The 23073-nt window shown below is 39.2% G+C and overlaps 1 protein-coding gene across 1 annotated transcript in view; it reads right to left on the reverse strand.

Annotated features, from left to right (window-relative positions):
- Nucleotides 1-23073, reverse strand: part of LTK (leukocyte receptor tyrosine kinase) — a 93629-nt gene that overhangs the window by 47985 nt on the left and 22571 nt on the right. Inside the window, exons 2-4 of the mRNA XM_051622011.1 lie at nt 6042-6155; nt 1777-1932; nt 912-1134 (exon numbers count right to left, since the gene is read on the reverse strand). Of these exons, the coding sequence (XP_051477971.1) occupies nt 912-1134; nt 1777-1932; nt 6042-6155 (493 nt within the window). The remainder of the gene's footprint in view (nt 1-911; nt 1135-1776; nt 1933-6041; nt 6156-23073) is intronic.

A 23073-nucleotide genomic window follows, 5' to 3' on the forward strand; every position in this document is an offset into this window, starting at 1 on the left:
ATATGTTTTTTAGTCAAACTCTGCTGTCTTTGGCTGACCAGAAGTCTTGGCTACAGATCTCCATGGTAGCCTGAGGAGTGCCAAAGAATTAAAAGAAAACAAGTATTGGGATCTATTGCCTAAATTCTCCACAGGAGTCAGTCAGGTGATGGAAATGAAAAGCTCTGTTGAGTGTCTGACCCAGGTTCTTAAAAAGCAGTTTGTAGCAAAGGAAAAACAAGCACATGGAAAATGGCAAAATCAGATGACACGTGGACTTTTCTCCTTTTCCTGTTGTGATTCATCCCCTTTGCCCATTTCTCCTCCTTACTACAGTTTTCTACATGCCAGACTACATGCCAACGTAAAACACTAGGAAGATCAAAGAGAAGAGAATAAAGGACAAGATCTAGGGTTGCTGCACTTTCCTTTTTTGTCTTCACATCTTCTAGCCTTTGTTTTTCCCCACCATGAACTCTACAAAGAGGATGATCCTGAACTTAGCAGACAGGAGGAAATTACAAAATTGTGTAAAGTTAACCCTACCTCAAAATGAGAAATGTGACCCTGAAACAATGATAGGACCCTTGAATGCTTAGAGATAGCAGTCACATTGTCAAGGGCAAGTATTTTTTGGACTGAGTGCATTGTATATCTATAGTCCTAGCATAGTGAGTCAGTGAACCAACCCTTCCAAATGTGAGGGAAGAAGAGTGAATCCTAACGAAGTGTGATCTTTGCAGAGGGGACATGTAAAACCTGGGTCTGTTACTGAAGTCCTGTCACTTCAGTACTGACAGTTCTAGCTTCATTTTCTGCTGTAACAGCAACAATGACCTCAGAAAGGGAGAAGACACTGATAAGCTGTGGCCTAGAGGGACTCCACCCAACCCTGCAATTTGAAGTTTAAACAGCTGCAAATTGATTCTTACCTGGCATCCTCCTCATGGCCAACCCTCAGAGAAATTATAATGTTTCTGTTTGTCTCCACATATCTGATTTCAACTGTGAACCTCTGGAGAAGTGGAACAGCATCCTGTGAATATATGGCCAGTTCCAGCAAGCAAGAGTCCAAGCTTCCAGGCAGGATGGGGCTATGCAGGCTGAATTCACATCTATCTGAGAGCCTATTGGTGTTCAGGAGGAAAATGTTCCCTGTGAGATTTAAAAAAAAAAAAAAAAGAAAAGAAAAAAACAAAAGAGATGCACATTGTGGACAACATGGATGGAAGAGAGATAATAAGAGGAAAACGGATAAGGAGTTTGAAAAAAGGAATCATGAGGACAGGACTATGCACAAAATGCAAAAATAACTGGAAGTAGTTAAAGAAGAATAAAGTAAGAATGAGGGGAATAAAGAAATAAGTGATGGAAGGAATGAGAAGAAACCAAATGAAGTAGAGCAAAGACAACAAAACAAAAGCCAAAGACTTCACAAGTCAGACAGCAGACATGTGGAGCCAACCCTGGCTTGCAAAGAATGGAGTTTCCATAGAAAAATCCAGCCTCAGTAAGCAAGAGTAGCTTATCCTTAAACAGGGAGATACAGAAAGTGTATAAAGGGGCTGACTATATACAGGGTACATACATGCACACCTTGGGCAGTACACATACATTATATGGCTCTTTGTGGTTCTTAGGCGCTTAGGAGTTGTGCACCAGAACCAGCATATGGCTGTATTGTTAGTGGTTTGTGTCTGGGGCCTTGGCCTGCTGCCTCCTGTTGCTGCCACCCACAGCTGCTACCAGTGCTGGGAGAAAGGAGAAGTCCATTTGAGAGGAACTGTAACTGCCTACCTTCAGTGTCTCCACGGGAGGAGCTGTTTTCCAGAAGCAGCCGCTGCCTCTCCTGAGACACCAGGACATCTACTGAAGATAACATCCAGTCCGGTTTTCCAAAATTGTCTGTAGACGTCACCCATGAGCAGCTTGAGCCGATGACACAAGAGGTTTCTGTTATGAGAAACCAAAAGTTTAATTGAAGTTTAATTTTCCCAGTTCAAGGGGCAGGAGTGATGCGCACACACGAATGAGCAGTTCTACAGTGTATGAGAGCTCTCTCTGCCAAGAAATGGAAGGGCTGAAGGGAAAAAGGAAAGCTTGTCTTGTGCAATAAAAACAGTTTCTCCAGTGGTGGGTATAGGAACATGGCAGAAAGAAAAACAACCCTGCAAATTCTTGGCAGGTGTAAATCAGCATCCTCCCACTGGTATCACCAGTGAATTTACAGTGGAAGGTCTTGCCCACAAAATCTGGAGTAATGCCTGGTGCAGTAAGGACATTGAAACTGTATGGATTTAACATTTTGGCAGAGGAACAAATGGAACTGTAAAGTCAACCTCTCCTCAGGACGAATTTGACAGGGTCCTAAGCACAATAGCTGAGCAATGCAAGATTGACTTTCTTTTTCTTTTTTTAAACAGTTTTGCTTTCCTTCATCAGGATGGACAAGAACACCCTAATAAGAAACACCAGAGTCCATTTGCAGCATAGAGAACACTAGACCATCCTGGCCAGAATTTTTCATAATCAGTATATTATAAACCAGACAAGAAGTAATTCTCTGCTCCCTCATGAATCTAATATAAACTCCCTGGAGGGATGAAAGCTGCACAAAGCTCTCCCACACAGAGTGGGGCTGAATAGATATAGTAAGTTGATATTAACTTGCATGATATTTATTTTCAGTAGTAGTAATAATTCTATTACAGTCATAACTGGAGGGCCCTCAGGCCAAATGAAAAATAGTAAGAGACCAAACATCAGTATTTGGGATCCTGACAGTCAGAGGGTATTCAGACCTTGCAAAATTAATGGCATAATGTTATCCCTTTGGTAGCCTTATTACTGGGGAGGAGAAAAGCCAGATGCGAAGAACAGGATTAAGGTCAGGGATATAACCAGGACTGGTGGTTGTACAGGCAACACAGGTGGGGAAGAAAAAAACCACACAATAGCCTCCAGAAGGTTTGCTATACTTCAACTAAACTTTCAGAAAAAGGAGAAACAGAAGCATCTTTTGAGTGCAACAGCTGAAGCAGACAAGTTTTCCTAATTTTTAAATTTAACTGTAACTAGATTTTTATAAAACAACACCCGGCGTGCAGGGCTAAGAGAAATACAGGTGTTACAGACTTGCACATCCCTGTGGCTTGGGACTGGCTGCTGACTCTCACCTGAACACACATCTTCCCCAGCCCTGCCTGGCCTGCTTGCTGCTGGAGACTACTGCCTCTCTCAACCTACCAGCTGGGCCAACTACCTGAAGAGCTTCTCAGCCCACCTCATCAAATCCAGACTAGCTTAGCAAAGGTCTACTGCACTGCCCAGCATTTTAAATGGAAGCCACAAGCAGGTGAACTGTCAATTTGTGTGTGTGTAATGGCACATTCCAGCAGGGAACAGTAAGAAGGACACCAGCCACTCTCCTGGGGGATCTAGGGAAAGGTGTCCATGCAGAGCTTCAGGCTATGGTTTAATGATCCACTAAAGCAGCTCCAGGCATCTGAATAGCTCAGAACTTTGATGGCTGTGTGAGACAAAACAGAGTCCTGATCAAGACCTGCTGTGCTGCTGCAAATTTATTCCAGTTTGACAGGTTATTGTCAGTAGTAATGTTTTTATCAGGTAAAAATCTAGCTGGTCATAAAACCCAGAAAGCCTTTTCTCTCCCAACAGCATGACAGTGCAAGAGAGCAAAGTGAAAGCTCAGGAAAGCAAAAATTCTTTTTCTCTCTAAATAGAGGATTACTTGAAACTAATATTTGCAACAAAATTATTTCATTAAATCTTACAAATACCCCTGCTGGCAGTAGCAAGGGCTATGCCAATGCAGGATGAATCCTTAGAATGTGCCTCGCATAATCAAGCAGTTTGCAGATCAGATGAGTGAACACAATGTTCTCCTTCAAAATCACCTAGTTCCCAGACTCTCTGGGCTATTTAAAGCATATCTGCCACAAGCTGAGGCCTGAGGGAATCTGAATGCCTGGAAGAACTGTCTGAAATAGATCAGAGAAGTTGTAGATATCTGGTAAAAAGGGCTTCTAAGCTTTCTGACACTGGATCATGGGCATTGCATTGTGATGGAAGGATCAATCAACAAGAAGGTGTGGTTTAGCATAAATTGCAGAGCAAAAGAACTGGGTACATTCATGGTCACAGGTAAGAGAACACTGAAAGCTGAAACCTCTGACACTGCCATGTACCACCTTAGAGATGCTTCATATCCAGCTTTGTTCAGCATCTATGAACCTTTCCCATCTGACTTCCCCAGAAAGGCAAAATGTGACAGAAATTAAAAGAAAAAAGATTTTAAAACACAAACAACAAAAAACAAATATATATATATATCTATCTATATATATATATCTGTATTACTACAATCAGCAAAGACCACATTTTAAGGTGCTTCAAAGTGCTCTGAAGAAGCTTAGATTGAAGAAAGTTCATGGACAGTCACAGGGCATGTGAGAAAGGTTCACAGTGAAGAATTAGATACCATCTGAATGATTTTGCTGTAATGAAGGCTACTCTGTCAAGTCTAGGTCACCTTGCCACCTCCTGTGAGGAATGTACATGACTTTTCTAGCAGGCACAGGCCTTTCTTTATTGTTTAGCATCTTCACTAATGACCTGGATTGAAGGGGTAGAGTGCATCCTCAGCAACTTCACAGAAGCATAAAACATCAGAGCAGACTGGATGGATTGGAGATTGGGCTGATAGGAACCGCTTGATGTTCAACAGAAGGAAATACCAAGTCGTGCACCTTCAGAGGAATAACCCCTGGTACCAGCACATGCTGGGGGCTGACTAGCTGCAAAGCAGCTCAGAAGAGAACAATTTTGGGGTTCTGGCAGACAGCAAGCTCTCCATGAGCTTGCAATGCACTCTTGTGGCAAAGAAGACCAACAGCCTTCTGGGCTGCATTAGTAAAATCATCGCCAGCAGATCAGAGATGGTCCTTCCCCCTCAGCACGGTGAGACCACACCTGGAGCACTGTGCCCATCTCTGGGCTAGCCCACATAAGAAATATATGGATTTACTGGAACCAGTCCAGCATATGTCCACAAAAATGACTGAGGGACTGGAACATCTTTTGTAAGATGAGAGCTGGGAATTTTCAGACTGATGAAGAGAAGGCTCAAGGGGATTTTATTAATGCGCACAAACATTTGATGGAAGGGAATGAAGAGAAAGCCAGACACTTCCCAGTAGTGTCCACTGACAGAACAGGAGGCAATAGGCACAAATTAAAAAGCCAGAAAATTCAATCTGAACACAAGAAAACACTTTTTTTTACTGTAAGAGTGGTCAAACATTGAAACTGCTTGTCCAGAGGAGCTGTTCAGCCTCCATTTGTGGAGATGTTAAAAAAACATCTGGTCTTGGGCAACTGGCTCCAGCTGACTCTACTTGAGCTGGGGTGGTTAGAGGACTAGATGATTACAAGAGGTCTCTTCCAACCTCAACCATTCTGTGATTATTTCAGGAAATTAAAAGGTGTCACTTCAATTTCCAACTTTCCACACCACTGATAGCAACTGGTTACATTCTCTTGGGCCTTTATAAAGTATTGTTTGCTACATCTACCCTTGCACCACAGTAAGACCAAACTTCCTACCTACAATCCTACCTGCCCATCTCAAAAGCATTTTGTCCAGCTCACTGGGCCTTTACTATGCATAGAAAAAGAAACTTCCAGTTGAAAAAAAACTTTATTTGGTATCAAGAAAGGTGCTCTGTAGTTGCTGGAAAACAGCTTCACTAATTAACTTTTATTTCAAGAGCTCCCAGACCCAAATCTAGAGAATTTTACTGCTTTTTCATTTATTTATTTATTTCCTGTTTGTTTGCTTGTTTTTAGTTTTGGAGTTCTTATAAGGAAGTAAGGGATTCCCTTAAGCTTACACTGGCCTTTCTGAGTCATTGCTCCTTTTCCAGTAAGAAAGACAGTGGCACAGCTTTCTAGTAAAGGGTCCTTGTGACTGCCAGCATCTATCTTGCACCTAGATTCTGCTGTAGAAGTAAGGAGGATGTAAGAAAAAGAACTTGTAGTACCTGGTTCAGAAAGCTGATGTAACGACACCATCCTATTTTTTATTAGGGAGACTTTTTGAGGTGGATTTGGAGAAGAAGAGTTTTCTTCATGTGATCCAGAACAGGAGACAACAACTACAATAAAACAAAAAGAACAGAGGAAAAGTTTGGTATTTCTATGCATAACTATGCTCTCCTATTGTTAAATATGAATATATATTCAACAGAGCCCTGTTGTATTACACCCACTCTTGTTTCAGTGTCCAGGTCCCAGAAATGTAATTGCAACAAAGTACTTTACTTACTAATATGTTCTTTATTATTGTTTATCCACTCCCATTTTTACCAATACACAACCCTAACAAGACACTGCATATTCCAGTAGTGCCCATGTTGCAGTACCAGTACACTTAGCTGCCTGTGAACAGCTACACCTCCAAAGCATTCCTGATGGATGGGACTTTGAGCAACCTGATCTCATGAATGATGTCCCTGCCCACGACTGGGGGATTCGAATATATCATCTTTAAGAGTTCCTTCCAACCTAAACCACTCTATGATTTTATGACTAGAAGAGTTCAGCTGTAAAACATATGTTAGCTGTACAATACGTGACATGGATTTGTCAGTACTCTCTCAGAAGGACTTTTTAAGTGCTGTCATCTTCACCACACAAGAATAAAACCCCATCTGAAAGTAACACTAATGAGAACTTCGCATCACTGCACACCTTCAGAGAACAGATTTCTTTCTTACTGCCAGGCATGAAGCTTGGATTTTCAAAGGAACAAGGTAACTGTTGTATCTGATATCTGCTAATTCATACTTTCTCCATTACCCTTATTGTTAATCTGCCTGCACTTCTCTATGTCAGGGGACCCTTTATCATGTGTCTATAAAGACCTTCACTGGTAACTATGAGATTTGATCCTAGTTATGACACCAAAACATACACATTTGTGTATTTTTATTCACAACAAATCTTAGAGTCCTGATGTAAAGTTTGCTTATGCTAGGAAAAAGACCGAAATCTCAGGAGATACAAAAGGCTGTAGAAATTATTTTCTGCTTCACTAATGTGAATATTAAATCCAGCATGCTAAGATCACATAGTTTTAATTGGAGGTGTTCTTCTGGATCCCATTTTTGTTATGAAAAGTAATACAAATTTGCCAAAATTATTATTCCTTGTAGTAATTCTGACAATTAAGTATTTCATACCTTCTGACTTCTCTTTGGAACAACTACCAACAATGGCTTTTTTCTTTTTTTTTTTAACCTGTGTATGTGAAAATACACAAGTCTCAAACGAAGCATGCAGTAATATTTATTTAAGATTGTCTTTTCCTTTCTAGGAATCATAAACAAGTAGACCGAAACAAACATTAATTTTCAAAAGTTGTTCAAAGACAGAGTGATGCAGGAAGAGTTGCTTTGAAACCTCAGTCGTGTGAATTCAGCAATATTAGAAAAGTGAAATCTTGTCAGCTGAGACAGGAACCCTATTCACGACTTGCAGTTGAGACAAAGATGTATGCACGCACCATTGATAACAGCTAAGGCATTCTCAACAGAACTAATTTGAACAGTAATATTATGAAAACATACCAAAGTATCTAGAAAAAGAAAAAAAACCAACACTGCAAACCTGGAACATAAGTTCAACTTTTTCAATCTTGCCATTGCTTTTATTTTTTCAGCAGTACCTGGTCTGATTTTAAACTGCTAAAACAATTTTCATTTTAATATATCAGACAAATGTGCATCATACAACAAGTAAAATGCAGTAAAATGTTTCATAGCATGAGAATGCTGTGTCCTTTTGTCTTCTGTTAGAGTACTACAGACAGTCATCAGTCTTCATGGAGTTCCAAGGAAAGGATAAATTCAGAATAGAACAGCATCATGCTGCAGCAGACACATGCTGTACTGATGACAGACCTGTGGTTTCCAGAGAGCAATTGTCAAACACTACTTTTTTTGCTGCCTCTGTGTTCAAATATGTAGGAATATTCATGTTTGAAAAGCTGATTCCACACTGTAAGGCACTGACACTGGTCTGCTAAGTAAGGTGTCTTCAGTAATGGGATGAAATCCTCAAAAATACTGTGAGTTCTTGTCTGGCCAGCCTTAGGAAAGGTTTGCCTTTCTTGGCTTGTCTTAAGAAAAATTATGGGGGAATCTTCTCATAAAACTGTCAAAAATATTCATGCGGAAAATCAGCCTCATAGTGCAAACAAAACTGTTTCACCCTATTAAAATAAATTCTATTGTGGAAAGAAAATTAGACCTTTTGACAACTTGACTCTGCTTCTCCTAACTTACGTTCCTCCCCTGTTGGGATGCTGTTCAGTTCTATACCTCCTGATCTTTGTTCAGCACTGCTGTAGCTGTATTTACTTCCCTCAAGGCTTTCTATAAAGTCTGTTCCACCCACTCATCTCCTCACATGCACCAAGCTGCTCAGGTATTTTGGAAATTGTGTGAATATCGTGGGACCCACAAAACATAGTACAGTCATGGCAGAAGTTCTGCTAGAGACATTCCTCCTGATAAAACTAAAACTTAATCAAAATATTTGACTTGCACCCTCCCACCCCCTCAATTACAGAAACACCTTAGGGATTTTCCTCTCCTTCCTCCATTAGCAAACATAAGTTCCAGTGGCAGATTACTACGAACGGAGGCCTAAGCTACTTGAAACACACAATCATTGCTTCAGTGTGAAAAAAATAACCACTGCCATTGGTGATGGCTGAGACAAACATAGAAGAAAAATTTTGCACCACTGAGATAAGTGTCTATAAACTTTGCTGGTCTGGTGTTAAGACACAGTAAAACTTCACTACTGCTTTGTCATGAAGACCACAGCACTTGAGCTGTTAATCACATTATTCACTGTGCAGACTGTCAGTGTCCCACTCAGTTTTGGCAGAAAGCCAAGAAGGTTCATTCAAATGCCTGGTAACAATCCTTTTCATCCACTCTGGGCAGATGCCACTTCCTGAAGTGGGTATATGAGAGGAAGGAAAGGCAGTCTTTCCAGCCAAGTTCACCAAGATCCAAAATATACTTGGACTCTAGGTCTAGAGATACGTAAGGAATTTGCTCAAACTCACCCACTGAAATATGCCCCCATTCATTTACTTTCTCATAGCACACAATTTCTGGCTGTGTCTGAGCAGAATAGGACTCACAGTATGATCAATTAATGCATGAGGTCTGGATAGTGGTTTTGTAACTCTTGAGTCCAGCCTAGACTCTTACTTTACATGTCAATTATTTTTCTCTCTCACTCATTCGTCCTCTCTGATTGAACTAAAAATCTCACGCAGGAAGTCACAAAAAGACTTCTTCACATTCTCTTGAAACTGGGAACTCCAGAGGTGCTTCCAGTAAACCCACATCATATCCTCCCATATGTGCTTGTATGTGATTGTTGTGTGACATGAATTTCAGCATTAAACAAATAATAAACACTGTATCTTATAAACAACATGATTTCTCTGCCTTGATCAGCGGGCAATTATTTAAGTGAAAAGACAAAAAAGATGGAGAGAAAAGAGATCCATGGTTTTAAGGTTAAGTCTGCCATTAAAGAACATAAAATGATCAAGAAGAAAAAGTAAATGTAACAATAATCAACTATCACAGCAAAAGTATGGGATGTTTTAACAGCACAGCACAAATTCATTGCTTTTGCTATAACTGAACACAGTAAAATCAGATGCCTCCAGCACTTGGAGGGTAATTCCATTTCTTTCACTATCTTACAGAAAAAAAAAGCATTCACACACCTGCAGGGCTGCAATTTTTACTGAATCCTGATGTTATTTTGTAGAAGAGAAGAAAATTACAGAAAATACGTATAGAACTCATGATGGAAAATCAATTCCAGGTCAGCCAAGCCACCTTCCTGCCCAAATAGGAATTTCCTTTAGAGCACTTTCTAGGTTTTTCTCCCCATCTAATATCAAATTAGCAAATTCTCACTGCTTCTCTGAGGAGATAAACTAAAGTGCAGACTAATAGATCAGATTGTCAGGAAGTAACACTAGACAAAAAGAAGACTCTTTGTCTACTACCTATTCTGGTATTTTTACTTACTACTAACCCTTCTACTTTCAGTTCATTAAATAATCTCTCTCCTTCATGAGTATTTACATCTTTAAGTTATTAACCTTTCACCTTGAAAATATTACTGTGATCTCCCACTGCTTGCTATAAAGCTCTTTTATTCTTTGCTCATTAGTTGCTTGGTCCCCATGTCCATTGCTTACTTCATCACTCCTACTGTACTCTGTATAGATAGATTGCAGGTAATGGTCAAAAAGGGGAGCAACATGACAACGTGCACTTTTGCCAAAGCTGTTTAGGTAAGGTGATACTTCAGGAACTTTTTAGAGCCCTCTCCAGTATTTCTGGTTACTTTATGAAAGGCAGACACCAGTGCACACTAATGCCATGCTATGCTGAACGACCATTCTGCTCCCTTCTGAGATCTCCCTTTTTATCCACACAACTACCTCACCAGTCATTTTGGCCAAAATAAATCCTCTTACCCAATCATCCACCACAACAGTAAGTCCTTCTCTGGCATATTTCCTTCTAGAACAGGTATTCCCACACTCCATATCTATCATCTCCCTTTGAGATACCTGGGTTTATTATTCCATTGGTGAGCTGGACTCTACCTTATTTTCTCCTATCTTAGTATTTATGTTATCAGCAGACCATCAGTACAGTTTTTACGTTTTCTTCACATAGCCCAGAATTTACACTTACAAGAAACTTTCAGACAGAATTAATCGACAATTCCTATTCACAGTTTTATTTTAAACCTGCATGCAATATGGTGATTTGTACCTGCCCAGGCATGCACAAAAGTAAATAACAAAAGCTATCAATTTCAGCAGGTGACTGAAGTCAGAATGTCCTACATCCACACTGACACTTTTCAAACATGTAAACTCATTTAAAAACATGGCACTGCAACAAGAAGTCCTTTCAAATAAGCCTTTAGACTGACATGTAATTATGAACCCTTTTCTAGTTCTTTGATATCAAGCATTCTGACATTTTTACTCAGACTGATGTTAAAGCGGCAATCTTCATATTACTAAGTGGTCTTATTGACACAAGTAGAGGATATATCAGCACATGTAGTTAAATTCAACCATCCAGCATATTCCATTTACTCTTTTTAAACAGAAATGTAACATTAATTTATTCCATCTCTCCAGAATTTCTTCAGTATCCCAACACGTACTGAAAAATTCCACATGAATGTCTTTTAAATTTCCTTAGCTAGTTATTTCAAAATTCTTGAACACAAGCTCTCTTGGCCAGTCGTTTTACAAATGAGGCATTTTAGTAACTGTTTTTTCACATCTTTGTGTTGGGAAAACTATTGCATTATTTCTATGTGACAGTGAAGCATCGATTGTTCATTGTTTTGTGTTTTTTTTTTTCCTAGAGGAGAAATATTTATTGAACTCTCCCTTTTTTTGTCTCTGTTATTGACAAACCTACCACACAGATCTATGACAGATTCATATAATTGCCTTTTTTTTTTTTTTTTTTTTTTTCTGCTAATGCACTTGGTAAGCTTCCTTAGACTTCCTAACTCTGCTGCTGGTTTCTTCTTAATTTATCTTGCTTTCTTCATCTATTGCTAAACCTTTGACTTTTCAACTTCCTTTTACTACAATCAATGTACTTTTTTCCTTATTTTTTATACCAGCATTGCCTCCAGTTTCAGCCATAGTTTTGTGGCTTTCTAGCTATCTACACAAACCACCAAATTATTATCTGCATTTTTCTGTCCACAGCTTTTTTTCAACTGAGTTAGTGCGACCTCGTTTGAAACACTGAGAGATTTACTTCTGGAAGTAGCAAGATAGAGAATTTCAGATGTTGTGTAGGCACCGAGGTCCATTTGTTTGAATATTTAGGCTGAATTATATATCAGGCACTTCAGATTTTGTTCTGTTTTAAATAAGTTTGTATTCAAGCAACAATCACTTCCACTTGTACAACATCAGGGTTTATTTCTGAGCTCAGTTCTTTCCTCAGTTCTCTATTTGCTGAGAATTGGTCTAAGACAATATCCTTGCATGTGATATGAGGATTTGCATTAAGATATTGTAATCTACTCATCATTTGCAAATAGGCTGTCATGCTGACAGACTGAAACCTCCAATATGCCATTTGTATTGAAGGCTTCACACACACACACACAAAAGCTTTTCCCCCCCCTTACACACAACAGGCTAGTTAATATTTCATCCCGGTCTTTAGTTGGATTTCACAGTCTATAGCAAACACATAAATATCTATTTTAGGTATTAACTGATATTTTGGCCTTCAAGATCATTTGGTTCAATGATTAGGGAAAGAGGAAATGTCTTTTTTGCTATGCAGTGCTGTTCCCAACCTACTTCTGTCCTTTCTGTCCTGATTCCAATCACAGGAATCTTCCCTCCTAGTCAGAGAAATTCCATCTCATCAGCATTTAGGTTTAGGAATTAGTAATTCCATTCCAGTGCTTAATTTTACTCTCAACACCCTGGCTTTCTGCTAAACAACTGCCTTTTATTCCTTGCTTTTTGATCATTTCCCTTGGTTGCTGATTTAACACCATCTGAACAAGTCTGGCCTCAAAAGTCTTTGTTTCTAATAAAATTACTACTCTTCCCTTAAAAAACAGATTATTTAAGCTCCACTACCCAATACAATCCGTTGCAGATTTCCATTGTGTTACACAGTTATTTGGCAGAACTCTCCCAGAAAAATTTTGCCCATGTCAGCTGCATTTTCTTACAAAATTCCCTTATCAAATAAGACGCAAAATGGAATTCTTGGGTCTTTCTCTTGATACTACTTCCCTAACTTAGCATATTGTCTTTGAATAGCAACTTGCTAATTATGATTTCTTACTCAGTTTTCTTATTCAGTTTTCAGTGTACACCTACATCCACTGAAATAGATCTGAATGACTATTTCAATTATGGTTGAGAAATAGTGTGCCAAAGCCACTTCTTGAAGCCCAAAAATATGCCATCTACTGCATCCGTCTCATCTACAAATTGTGCATACTCATGTGTGCACATATTGTCACATTAACTTAGAAACATTTCTCTTTTTATAGCACAGCTGCTCATTACTCATATCTGGTTTTGTAATACTAAGTGCTTATTACTCACAGATAAATAAGGGCTAGGTTTTGCATTGTGTCTCACCTCTATTAAAGCTGCCAGAAGTCAATCATATGCTACCCAACTTTCTGAAGGCTTTCCAGGGACCTTTGAGATGCACTCTTCAGGGGAGCTCCATTCTGCTCTCCTTACTTTCTCTTCTCTGTTCAGGCTGAGGTAATTGCTGTCAGAAGAGACATTTGCTCCATTTCTGCCACTGTGTACACAGATGATACTGACAGCTAACTCAGGGTGGATCAATGTTGCTTCTGAATAAGAGGGATTTGCCCATATGGGCTAAAGCTTCACTGGAAATCAACTTCTGTTTTTCTTGGTAGGATTTCACTGGTCTGAGCTACAGTCTTGCATCTGAAAGTTGGCCTTTCCTGGGGACATGGCATGTAAAAAACATATTTGCTGCTTATATCACATCTGTGTTGGCCACAGCAGAATTCCAAATCCTTATCCCTTAATCTGATACCTTTTCTTCCCTTGCTCCTCCATACATATTAATGGGGAAAGAAACATTTAAAATAAATTCAGAGAGGCATAAGTGTGTTTTTCTCACAGTGACTATGGATCTCCTTGGCTTCATAAAAATGGTCAAAACAGTGGTGGGAAAAAGAAGGAGAAACTGAAAAAATCAAAAAGGAAAAAAATACAATGTGTTAAAGAAACTAAAAAGTTACAAAAATAATAAATTATTCTTGAAACTTTTTCCTCCATTTTCAAATTCTGAAAGTACTTTTCCATTTTTCTGCCATAAAAACATTGTCCATTCCTAAGGAAAATTTTCCTACCTCATGGGTTACATTTCTTAGGTTAACCTTTCAATATTTTCAATCTAGTTTACAGCTGGGCCACTCAAATGGTTACATTATCAAAACCAGAGGAAGGAGGAGAGGAAGGATGGAAGTCTTTCAAGCTGGCTTTGTCACTAAAGGAAAGGGATGTGAAACTGCACCCTAAGATACCTGTGTTTTAAAACAAACTGTTGAAGAACCACCATCACAGAGGGAGCACAGCTTGGATGACTGGCTTACCTTAGATGTGTAACTCCAAAATGAATAAAACTAAGGAGCACGTGACCAGCTCTAAACAGGGGTTTGCAAGCAGCTCCAAAGAAGAAACAAGAAGGAAGACATGATGGAAATACCATTTGCTTTTCAAGTGAGCACTTCAAAACTGTTGTGCTGTTGTGCATAAACCCTCACTACAAGAAGGATGTTGAGTTGCTGGAGTGTGTCCAGAGAAAAGCTACCAAGCTGGTGAAAGGTCTGGAGAGAAAATCCTATGAGGAGAGGCTGAGGGAACCGGGATTGTTTAGTTTGAAGAAGAGGAGGCTGAGGGGAGACCTCATTGCTCTCTACAACTACCTGAAAGGTAGGGAGGTAGGAGTTGGCCTCTTCTCTCAAGTGAATAATGACAAGAGGAAATGGCCTGAAGCTGAGCCAGGGGAGGTTTAGACTGGATATTAGAGAGGATTTATTTACTGAAAGAGTGGTTGGACAGTGAAACAGGCTGCCCAGGAACATGGTGGAGTCATGATCCCTGAATGTATTTAAAAGAAATGTAGATATAGTGCTAGTGAAATGAATTAAGCACTGAACAGGTAAATTAGGTTATGGTAGGGGGATTTAGGTTATGGTTGGACTTGATGATCTTCAAGGTCCCTTCTAACCAGGATGATTACTCTAAAGTTAGGGGAAGAAATAGAATTGTTTTATTCCCTCAGAAAAACACTCATTATAGGGTTTTTCAACTGCAGCTTGGAAGGAGATAGGTATGTGTGAATTCACACATGCAGATGTGACAGGCATAATTAGTCACAAGGGAAGGTGAAAGAAGATATAAAGCCTGCAGATGCAGAGAGAGTTAGAACGTGCAAGAAAAGGGTTCCCTCAAAAGACTAACCATAACCTCACTCTGCTGGTGACTGTAAAATGCTGAGCAGTGACTATTTTCTCATGGCATGTTTTTATACAAAAATGCCAGTTTCATTACTTAATGACAAGTATTAATAACTTCCAAATATTAACATGTAAACTACTATAGCATTGTGTTAAGGTTGAAATATGTCATCTTTCATCTGTAATCTGCTTGGAGTTCAGAGTTTGTAATATTAATGCATAAGATGCTGTAATACCTGGCTAAGGTATTAGCTAGGTAAAAAAATGTAAATAGTTTCAAAACAAACTGCCATATTGAATGACACATTTTGATTAAATGAAAGCATATATTTAGAACAATTTGGTTTGTGAAAAATGTTACAGTTTTGAGTCTTCATCAAGATTAGAGATGAAATAAGATTCCTAAAATCACTTTCCCATGCGACAGGATATTTCATTTTTAACAAACTTATATGCTAAGGTGCCAAAAAAAACCCCTCTGTGAACTTCCCAGAGCATCCAATACAATTAGGCAAAAGAGAAATGGGAGACATAAAAGCTGCCCCTCTAGGAGATGTTCAGCTACCAGCTTCTGGATATCTCTGCATTTTGTGGCTTGTGGCAGGATTTCTGTGTCCCTGCACTCCAGCTTCCATGGCAGAGTAGTGCAAGGGTGTCACGAGCCAATATTGGGGGGCTAAAAAATTGCAGCAAAAGCAAAATTGTGTGCCAGCAGGAAAGTGAATAAAATTTCAAATCCAGGTTTTGATTGAATTTGTACAATGAATGTGGAATTGATCCTGTAGAAATCAATGCAGTGAAAGAAAAATACTTTTAATTACTTGATTTCACACGACATAATTTAAGTGGAGAGGTCAAAAGCAACTTTAAACAGTCCTTGAGCTCCCTTGATCTTTGAGATTACTTAATGTTCCTTTCCATCGTTGTTTTACTAGGAACAGCCTTAGGAATCCTCTAGACCCATGCCCTGCTCCAAGAATCCCTCAGGGGCTGCTCTGCTCACAGAGGTTATCCAGCACAAGGGCACATTTCCTACTCTTCTTTTTCCTTTGATCTACTTTTGACACAAGGATGACTGCCAACAGCTCTTCCCTGTGAAAGGATTCCCCTTTGAGACCTTAACCCTTGCATACCAGTGTAAGGATTCTCCATATATTATTAAAAACACTTTTATTAGATACAGGTCTTTCTCTGGTAACTCTTCCCAGACAGGAACAGAGTCTCTCATGCCACAGCACTCTGAGACACTGCTCATGAGCAGCGTTCCCTGCTCTAATAGTCCTATCAGTCACTGTAACAACACAGACGGTGAGATCAAACTCTTGAGGAAGGTGCTTTTAGCAAAACAAAGGGAAAGTGAGATGCAAGGCTTCATTACTGTTGTCTTAACCCTCCTGGTGCACCTAAAAAAGAAGGAAGAGCTATCACAGCCAACACTAATTTCCTTCTCCAGGACTTAGGGTTGTGGAATCCTACAAGCTTTTCTCCAATACTCAGCTTCTGTGTGGATCTGTTAGAATATTGAGGGATTTGAAACTAATACATACATGGCAGATAATGCCATCTATTTGCATTTTCATATCAGAAACAATGTAATCTCCCATTTTCTTTAAAACCTACTCAGTTAATTGTCCTTCTAGTATTGAAATGTGGTCTGATATCAGAAGCACAATGTGTGACTTAAAGTACTGATCTGAGTATGAAAGTAGAAGAATGAGGCTCAAATCTCTTATTAAAACATAGCACAAATACTCCTGTTGAAAACAAAACGTCCAGAGGAGGAGTCATCAGTACAGAGGTGGAGAAAGAGAGATTTGCTAGAACCGCAGTATAGCTGGTTGCCTTTGGTCTGATGCTGGTATAAACCTGGTCAGAAATGATACCTGTTATTACTGATCTAGTAGTATGAATGCTTCTTCTGAAGTGGGGTTTCACAGTAATAATACAGCAAACTAATGTAAACTTCATTTTGATTACTGTACTTATGGCCACAGTCCTCATTTTGGTATATTAACTTGAGAGAGAAGTTCAAAAGTATCAAGGTAAGTAAACTGGACAAATAGTGAGTAATTTGACCTGATAGTTATTGCAGCATTCCATTCATCATTTACCAATTCACACTCAGGAAAGAGGAGAATGCAATTCTTACTGATTGTGCTTGAAGCCTTTACACCTAAGGACAAATGAACTGGGAAGCAGCTAGAACACTAAAATGCTGGGAAACTAGAACAGTAAGAGTTCACCAAGAATGTCACCCAGTTACCAAGCTAGCAGTAGTGAACACTAGAATTCCCAAGAGACAGTCAATAGTAACCCTTAACGGGTAGCAACTGTACAATTTGTATGAAGAACAAGTGTCTGGAATCTCTTAAAAGAGAGCTTAGAGCAAAAAAAATAAAAATCCAAAGTAAACTCAAGCACAAAGCAGTTTTTGTTCACTGTAGCATCTAGAATGCTAAATACATTGTGATAAGTGGTGATAGAGACAGCCAGCCAGCAGCTGCCAAAGCAAATCCCTGTCAGCAGCAGATAAAGCCCCTAGCTGAGCAGGAAGAGGTCAGGGCTCAAAAAACTGTGATCACAAAGTCCAAAGATACTTGTTGGTGTAAACGTAGAATGAGGCAGGCTTGCATACGGCTTTGCCAGGTCACTTTCCTGATTTTTCATCTTGACCATCCAGTTCTGCATTCTACAGAGTGCTAGTGTGCTAGTCTAGGAGTGAAAAGTTTTATTTGCATTGTTTTAAAAAGAGGGAAACCAGCAACAATCAGTAGGACTAATTTCAGTCTCTTTCACCTAAGAGGTTTGTTATCTAGGACTAGGAAAAAAATTGGCCTTTTCTCAGCTTTTCATGAAATTCCTCCTTCATCTCAGCTAGATTCACTGGCAAGCTTCCTGTTTTTTCTTGCAACAGCATCAACAAGAGTTTGAATAGAGTATCTGACCTCAAAATGTTTCACAAAAGGTATAGCTGCAATGTTCGCTTTTTTTTTGGTCAATATGGAGAGGCATACCAGATATGTAACATTTTCTAGACAATGAATAAAGAATAAAGGGTGTTGAAGTTCAGGGAAAGAAAAAAATGTGGGTAACAAGAAACTTGTTATCCAAACGTGTGTTTCTATAACCAGGAGAGGAATGTGAAAAACAACCACCATTACTGTTTTATTTGCTTTTTCCCTTTTTCCTACTTGGTCACCATTCTGTGAAAATCACTCTGAGCTCTGTGACTTCAAAGGATAATATATTGTACACAAGGAAAGATACCTTCACCATTTGACTTGTAATTTAATATTATGATAATGTTTTCTTTTAATGAAAGAGCAGAGAATGTTTATTTGAAAGCTGGCTGTTGGCCACCTCTTTCTAAACTATATGAGACTGTGGTTTGTTAGAGCTGTGTGAAACATCTTTTATGAAATCCAGGAGGGGAAGAGTAACCCTTAAGATCTGAATAACTGAGTCCCATTTTCAGCTCTTCCATTGATTATTAACAGTTTAGGTGTGGGCAGAATCTCTGATCAATACATTCCACAGAGGTAACACAGATAAATAGGACCAGGCTCTATGCAGTATAGAGCAATGCAGAATCTCAGCTCAGACCTCACATTCTCAGACAAGAGACAATTAAGATATGTCACACCAAATAAAGATGCATGGAGAAAAGAGAAATAAACACATATGCCAGGAGGGAAGAGAGAGACAAAACTGAGTTGCACTCCAATATTAAAATGCTGCCCTTTCTTCTTTTTTTTTTCCCCAAGAACTTAGAGAAATAAGCTATCATCCTCAGGTATTGCCCGTTGTTTTGAGAATACATCTCTGGGTTCCCAAAGGGAGTATTCAGATGTCATGAGCAGTGCTGTCAATTCCTGCTTTACTGAGCAGAAAGCTAGATAGGGTACCTCCTGGAATTGTAGGCCATAACATGATTGTTACTGGTGAAGTATACGTAACAAAATGTAGTACTACATTGCAGCAAAGCTACCTTCTTAGGTCCTTATCCATGAGCAGCCAAAGGCTGCAGCCAGATCTTGAGCTAACCACGTAAGAGAGCACAAGACCTATGCCGTTTTAGGGAAGCAGTGCTTGTGTTTTGCCATAAAATAGTGACTTCCTCAGAATTATTTTACTCAGAAGCCCTAATTCCTAGTCTTTATTAAACCCACTGATAAGAGAAAAATGTATGGTGGGCTTCCACATAAGAAGGCAAAAATCAATATATACTCAGATACTAAGAGTTCACACAGATCACTATAGCCTGTATCTAGAGGCACCACTGAGCATGCATGTGAATATGCACGTGTGTGTACCTGCAAACACTGGTGACTGAGACTTGATTACATTTGCTTTGTACAAAAAAGAAAGTCATGAAATTGTGCAGTTATACAGAAATTAAAATCAATTATATGATCAATGCTTCCCTAACTGGTAACATTTACTCTTCTTTTGCCAATGCAATGTGGGGTTTTCTGGAGTTAGGAAAGCCTTGCTAATAATTTTTTTAAACTCCAGAAAATATCTCTTTATGGTCAGAAGGTCAGACCTTGAACCTATGTCACTACAACTGAAGTCTCTGTGGGAGTTCAGGAAACAGCTTCAGATCTCCTTGGTCACTGTCATACCAATCTAGTCCAATCCCCACACATCCAACTGTTCTACCTGCCATGTGGCCCCAAGGTGCCTGGCAGGCAGATTGTTGAATCTACAAGGAAAAAATGCTGACTTCTGTGAAGGAAATAAGCAACAGCAGAAAAAAGTGGACCAAAAATCTAAGTAGAAATGGCAATGGGTAATCAAAGGACTGAATTCCAGAAAATTTGTATCCTTAAAGGTAATATAAATTTTTATGTGGCAAAATCATATTTTGGAAGTGGTAAATCCACAAGGGGAAAATAATAATTCTTTTTATACTGCATATTCTCCTTAACTCTTGCACTTGTCTTCTCCAGAGAGCTTACCTGCTTTTCTCAAAGGGTCAGAGACTGCAATACTTCCTTATATGAAATAGTCTATCCCCCAAGAAAAGCATCTTTGGTGAAGACTTGCTCAGATAGTACTAAACGTAAGAAATTAAGCAGGAATAGGAATATCACAGTCCAGAAGAACTGTGAAGGGAGAAAGAGGGCAGAGGAGTATTGATGGTGATACAAAGTTTTGAACTGAGACAGATTCACTCTTGCCTAGGATACTTTACCATACTGCTGAGAAAAGGACATATCATTACCAGGAATCTTAGGAAAAATAAATAACCTGTGAGCAAAGTACAGCACTCCTAGGTACAAATCACATTTCTCTTCTTGGCTGAAATAATGCAGAGGCATTCAGATTCTGCCCAACACTCTCTCCTGAAAATGCTGCCCCAGGAATACAAAAGGAGGATTATACAGAATACACTCCTGTAGATCACGTGAAAAAATATCTCCTCATTTTGCACCCAGTGGTCAAAGTTGGTTTATGCCACAAATAGAAAGACATTAAAGCCATTTGACTTGCTTGATCTCTCGGAGGAAAAGACAGTTATTTTTGTTAAAGGAAAGGGTATACATTTTACCCTCTTCTTCAACAGACAATTTGACTCTTTCTTCAGGCTACTATCTGCAATTCTTCCTGCTAATGCCCCTCACATATCTGACAGGCCAAGAAGTTCTGTCACCCTCCTGAAAAGGGCAGCCCTTGTTCTGTCCACATTCCCTGAAGCCATAATGCTCTTAATTGATTGCTTTCCTCTCTTCCTTTTCTTAGAGTGGTTCTTTTTCAGAACCACTGTACAATCTATATACACTCAACAACCACTTTAGTTGCCTTTCCTGACACGTGTGTGTAAAAACTCTTGGTTTCATGTCTTAGACTCAAAAACCTTCAAGCAAACTAGGAAAGCCTTAAAAGCTTTATTCGTCAATTGGTTCTTTGGGTTCTTTTTCAGAAGACAGGAAAAGACAGCAGGTGTTGCAAAAGAAATGAAAAACAGTGTTGTCACGAGCCGGTACCGGGGGCTACCGGCTGTCAGGATACTTTTGTGTCAACCCTGTATCCTGTATTATCTAAAAAAAGATGTCATCTCCCACTTAGTTTATTAGCTCTATTATTGTGAATCAGCAGAGAAGACAAAGCAATGACCATAAAAAAAGGTCCTAGAGGCCATGATGAAGAGCTTTCTGCACATCTTCAGTCATAAATTGCACACCAGTGCTAGATGAAGGAGAAACAAGAGAGGCCCCTACCTTAAGACAAAACAGGGAAAGTCGTAACATGTTGGTGCCTTTAAAATCTTGTGGACAATGACCTGTCTTGATGTTATTGCATTCAACACAAGCCAAGACTGAAAAAAGCGTCTTCTGCCATTCCCAGCAATTTGAGACTGGGAAGGAAATAGGTAAATCAGTGAATATCCAATTGAACTTGCAGCTTGTATGAAGGGGATCAGCACCTACTCAAAGAGCATGTTACCTTGTAATTGCATTATGCCGTTAGTGGAGACATCTATGTGAAATATTGTTATTGGTGTTAGAAACTAATTCTGCTCTTTCTTCAGAAACCAGTCTAATAGCTGAGTTACAGAGGAGCAAGTAAGGAAGACCCCAGTTTCTTCACTACCTTGAAAAATCAGGGCTGCAGGCATGCTGCATGGTTAGCACTTCATTTCCTTGCTGGTAGGATTGCTATATAGGACAGTCTGCTTAGGAAATTTAACACAAACATTTTAGAAATTTAGCAAGCTAATTTCTTTTCAGCATATTTTGTTGAACAGGAAGACTCTTAGAATGTGGGATACTGATATCTTAGCTGTTCAAAATTGATCACAGAGGTTTAGAAAGATCAAGCTAGTGAGGAGGACTTACACTGTTACTTTTTGCTGCTCCCACAAGCATTTGACGGAGCAGATGTTCAGTTACCCACTTTGACACTCCAGCAATGCTGCAGCAGTCTTTGTGATACAGTTCAAACCAACCCATCACTTAATGAGGCAACTATTTTTTCAGGTGGAATATTCAGTTGGTATATGGAAAAGAGATCAGACTTAATCCTTGGCTTCTACACCTGGCCTGGATCAGAAAACCCATAAGACAGCTCTGCTCCATTACCAGAGATTTGAGTTTACCGTCACTGTCAGTTCTTGCTCCTAGCACAGGGTGAACATTTAGTGGCCCTTCTCACCCAAATTTCCTTGACAGGGCTGCCTGGGACTGTGGCAAGCTGTACTCATTAAACCAAGGGATGAGTAATTTTGAACTATACAATGATATTTCAGTCAGGCTAGATGTTGAGGTTTTGATGTTATTTTATGTTGCCATTTGCAGGGGCATTTCTGCTCACTCAGTTCACAGTACAGTAGGGACCTGGTTTTACACATGTGAACTGATGTATTGAAGAGATTTGCCAAAATGAGCAACTAGGAGTTTGTGGATAATTACCTGTTACTGGTTAATTTTGAATCTTGTAATGGGCAACCAGCAACTTTTACAGGGTGTTATTTCACTGCTGCTTGAAGTGTTGTGCAATATGTGGGAACAAAGGATTTAATTAGAAGACAGCAGAGCATCTTTCAAATACCAAAGCTAAATTACATTTCCCCCCCCCCCGAGGCTTCTGGGTTTAAGAGCACAAAGACTATATAAAACTTAGATCTGTGTACTCTGCATAGATTTTCTTTCTTAAAATTAGCAAGGAAATATTAGGAACAAATAAATGTATCACTAGGCAAAACAGTTTTAAATTCTTCAAATTAAAATCTAACTGTAGCCAAGTCTAAGTCATAAAGAATTTGGATCAATAAATCAAATGGGGAATGGCAATGTCTTAAATAATCAAATACTGAAATCATCAAATTAATACATAAGTTAATCAAATCAAATTGCAAGGTTAATACAGACAGAATTGCTTTTCATCAATCCTCTACCAAGAGATTGAAAGTGATTGCTCTCTTCCTTTGATCTGAAGCTGCAC

Source organism: Apus apus, chromosome 5, assembly GCF_020740795.1.
Source record: "Apus apus isolate bApuApu2 chromosome 5, bApuApu2.pri.cur, whole genome shotgun sequence".
Classification (NCBI taxonomy): domain Eukaryota; kingdom Metazoa; phylum Chordata; class Aves; order Apodiformes; family Apodidae; genus Apus; species Apus apus.